Source organism: Drosophila virilis, chromosome 4 (genome assembly GCF_030788295.1).
Source record: "Drosophila virilis strain 15010-1051.87 chromosome 4, Dvir_AGI_RSII-ME, whole genome shotgun sequence".
NCBI classification, from domain to species: Eukaryota; Metazoa; Arthropoda; class Insecta; order Diptera; family Drosophilidae; genus Drosophila; species Drosophila virilis.
The window spans coordinates 17,220,877-17,224,637 of NC_091546.1; the positions used below are offsets into that span (position 1 = coordinate 17,220,877).

Genomic DNA, 3,761 nt, shown 5'->3' on the forward strand with positions numbered 1-3,761 from the left:
GTTACCCTCATCATTGAGCCCTTGTGTTTATTTATAAATCACAAACTCGTGACTATGAGTTCGTTTGGATTTTATTACATAGCCAACTCATGTAGGTAAATCAATGCGCAGAATTAAGCTACGATGGCGGTTTAAGCTGTGCGGCTTAAGCTGTGCACTTTAATTAGAGACAGTAATTAAAACACAAAATTTACAATAATGGCAATTCAGTTCGTATACAACTCTGTTCGTTTACAATTACATTCGGAGAGGATAGTAGGCCTTGCCCGTAAGCGGAGTTAGTTTCACAATTTATATTTTATATTTTACGAAAAAGACAACAGCAACAAGTTTTATTGAAGCTTCATACGACTCATAGAGGATGCTACCCTGGCGATCGTTAATTCTCATCTTGACGGTATTTCTGGTCAACGCACGGCCTGGCAGTGTTCGACGTGGGCTGCTTGTGCTGGGCTTGCACAATCACACCGATATAGCCATGAGCTCGTTGCAAGAAGATTCCTTTCAGCCGGACTCATATTGCTGGCTTTTGCTAGTCAAGCTGAAGAGTTCAGGCTGTCCTTTTTTAAATCTGTTATTTCAAAGCCTTGTGGCGCTGCCCGTGTACAACTTTTTATTGATTGTGATTGGGTAAGGACTAACCTTGAGATTCACACACTTGCATTTTAAGTTCTCCTTATAGCTGGTACCTTAACAAGAGCGCTTCATGCAGCGCAGAGCGCATTGTGTTGGTGCTTCAGCCTATCATGCAAAGATCAGCACCTGATCCACTTGTGGCAACAACCACACCAATGCCACCTTTACCACCGCCGCGTTGCAAGCGACGTCAAGCGCCGAAACCACCACCGCGCCTTGTACGCCACTCCGTCACCTGTGGCAAAAGTTATCCCAGCCAGAAGGATCCCTTTTCCACCTTGCATGGCTTTCCCAATCAGGAACAATACAAAAGCCTTCGCAGAAATCTAAAACGTGTCCTTGAAGGGCTGCAACAGCCACCGACTCCATCCCCACCACAAACGTTGCCATTGACACTGTGCAATTTGTCTCAAATAACTGAAGAGTCGGCCCAATCCTCTTCGACTGCTTTGAGCCTGGAGCTGCCCAAGAAGAAAGCCAAGCCCCCAAAATTGTTTCGAGTGCTGTTTAAGCGACTGGGCAAGCCCTTTGTGAAAAAGACCCCCCAAATGCAGTACGAAAGAAGTACGGTTAACACAGAAAGCAACGACAGCGTCAATAAAGACAGCAACAAAAACGGCATATTCCATCCCATTTGGAAACGTTTAAAATTTCGGTCCAAGCGCAAGCCCGGTTCCGAACAGCCACTGTCGTCCAATATTTCGGATTCGGTTAGCTCCAGTTGCAGTTCTCGTTGCTTATATGCCTCCTAGGCGCACAGAATCGGCTGCTTTGAAATTGTCACGTAAATTTCGTTCCATGAAAAATGCGTGGTCATTGCAGAGCAGGTGGTTCTTAATATTACTTCAACTATATTTTGTTACTATTCATCCACAATATTCTTAAATAAATGATCAGCTTAAAGGCTTTTGATTCTAAGGAAATAGGTCCTCTTTTCGCTATTGGTATAAATACTTACTGTCACATTCTGGAATTTCTCCTTAAAATTTCATTTATTGCTAGTTGCGTTCGTAATCAAGCGTTTCTCAAATGAAGTTTAAATAATTTATTTTCAATCCACTTAATCTACACACATAATAGAAGAATGTGTCTAAGCTGGTTGTCCGCTCATTTTGGCCAACGTGCACTTAAAATTCGAACCCGAACTTCATGAGCTCGTGTCGGTCCATGCGGTCTATTTTTGCGGCCTAATTTGACACTTAACTAAGAGCATTTGGCTTTGACGTTGAGTTTGTCATTGTCATGGCATGCCTTTGGTATTGGGATTCAAAGGAGCTCAAAATCTTGAAGCCGAAAACCAGAGTATCCCATACGAGCTCGCATGTGTTTGCATTTAATCCACTTTTATTGCGGCTTTGGGGACTGCGACCCTCAGTTATGCTGATTGTGTTGACACACTGATTGTTGTTGCCGAGCTGGTTACTAAATATTTAAGAGGCTCACAGGTCGTTGTTACCTTTGCCGAAACGGAGGGTTCTATCCTAAGATTGAGCCCAAATACATAAAAATTCAATTTGATTTGCACAAATTGACCAGCATTTTCCAAATGATGTGTTTCGAGTGTTGAATTGAAATCCATTTAATATGTCAGAAAAAATGCTGAAACTTTGTGATATTGGATTGATTGGATATAACAAAAATGTATTAACCAAAGCTAAAACTATAAGGGCTAGTTAACCTTTGACTCTACCCATCGGCTTTCAAGATGTCCACTTTTCCAATAAACGTGTTTTTTAGCTTTTACTTTCAGCAATGCGAAAATCAAGATACACTCTTCGAATCACTGTCAATTTGTATGTTTTCAATAAATTGATTTCGAATAGGATATTCTATTTAGAAGAAAGAAGATTAAGATACCGACCATTAATATAGTTATCTATAAGCCTCTAAACTATATTAAAGTGTTAAAGTCAAAGTTATTGACTTAATAGAAGAGATTTCGAAATGAGCGCAATAAATAGAAATAATAATAAAAATTTCCATTTTTATTTGAAATACGATTTACAACCAATCGAAGTAAGCGAAGACCCAATCGCATGAATTCACTTTTTATAGCCTAAAATAAAATGATTTTTTTCTGTTTAAATTTTATGATTTAGTTTACCAAACATAAATATAAAAATTCTAGTACCACATACGCATGATTTTATTGTGGTGTGCATAACAATATTTTTTATATTTATTGCTCGATAAATTAATATTGCAACTTTTTTATTATTTTATATATGCGTTTGAAGTCAGATTATAAATTAATACGCAAACGAAGGGGCATTAAAAAAACGTGGCAGACAGAATGTTTAATCTTTTTGTTTTTGTTGTGTTATTATTTTTTGTTGTATTGTGTACTGAAAGCTGTAGACGTGGCTCGAGGAGCCCTATTTGGCTAAGAATTTATTCTTTAGATACTGAAAAATCACGAATCATTTTTGACAACCTTCACTGATGTGTATGGATTATTATGTACGGATAACAGCTACTAATACTAGCAAATAAACTTAAGTTTTTTTATATTTCAAGGTAAATATATATTTAAATTTCAACAGTTGCTTAAAATCCTTTCGTTCTACTTTGAGATTTGGCCTTTGGGCTATCAAAATTTGTAAAACGAAAAATAATGCCCTCTAATTATGTCGCCAGAAAAACGAAATTATTGTGACAATCGAAGTGTAACCGATTGCTTCGCATTTCTTAACAGCTATTAATCAAAAGTGAAAGTCATTTTATACGGGATAAATGTGATTGATTATTTATGACCAACGGCAACGTAACGCTTATGGAATTTAGCTTTGTGCTTAGTAAGACTCAAGAAGTAAAAAATCAATGTACAAAATGATTATTTTGGTAACTTTAGGGCTCAGTTATGTTTAAATTTGGATCAATATACATGTGCGTGGGAATACAAAACCAGCGTCTTGCGAAAAATCAATGTTATCTTGATTATCCTACCATAAAGTCATTCTGTTACATTGCTACAAATCTTTTAATATTACTCATTCATTTTTGAAACATTAAAGTTTAACAGTTTATGCAGGAAATCATTCATTTCAGGCATGCAAAAAAATGAATTTTAAGTATTAATTTAAATGCAAGCTGTCAGTAAAAGTTAAAAAAAATTTTAATAATTT

The 3,761-nt window shown here is 36.9% G+C and overlaps 1 protein-coding gene across 1 annotated transcript; it reads left to right on the forward strand.

The window, feature by feature from the left end:
* Positions 1-254: 254 nt before the first annotated feature.
* On the forward strand, positions 255-1,552 carry LOC6627510 (uncharacterized). The gene is made up of 2 exons (XM_002051587.4): positions 255-630; positions 683-1,552. The coding sequence occupies exons 1-2, from the start codon at positions 362-364 to the stop codon at positions 1,386-1,388; spliced, it is 975 nt and encodes a 324-aa protein (XP_002051623.1). The 5' UTR covers positions 255-361; the 3' UTR covers positions 1,389-1,552.
* The last annotated feature ends 2,209 nt before the right edge of the window (positions 1,553-3,761 follow it).

What these genes read in the sequence shown, in the direction of transcription:
- LOC6627510 (XM_002051587.4), top strand. Translation starts at nt 362, where the DNA reads ATGCTACCCTGGCGATCGTTAATTCTCATCTTGACGGTATTTCTGGTC. An exon ending in TTTTTATTGATTGTGATTGG is followed by an intron (nt 631 to 682) that starts GTAAGGACTAAC and finishes TTCTCCTTATAG; the next exon opens with CTGGTACCTTAACAAGAGCG.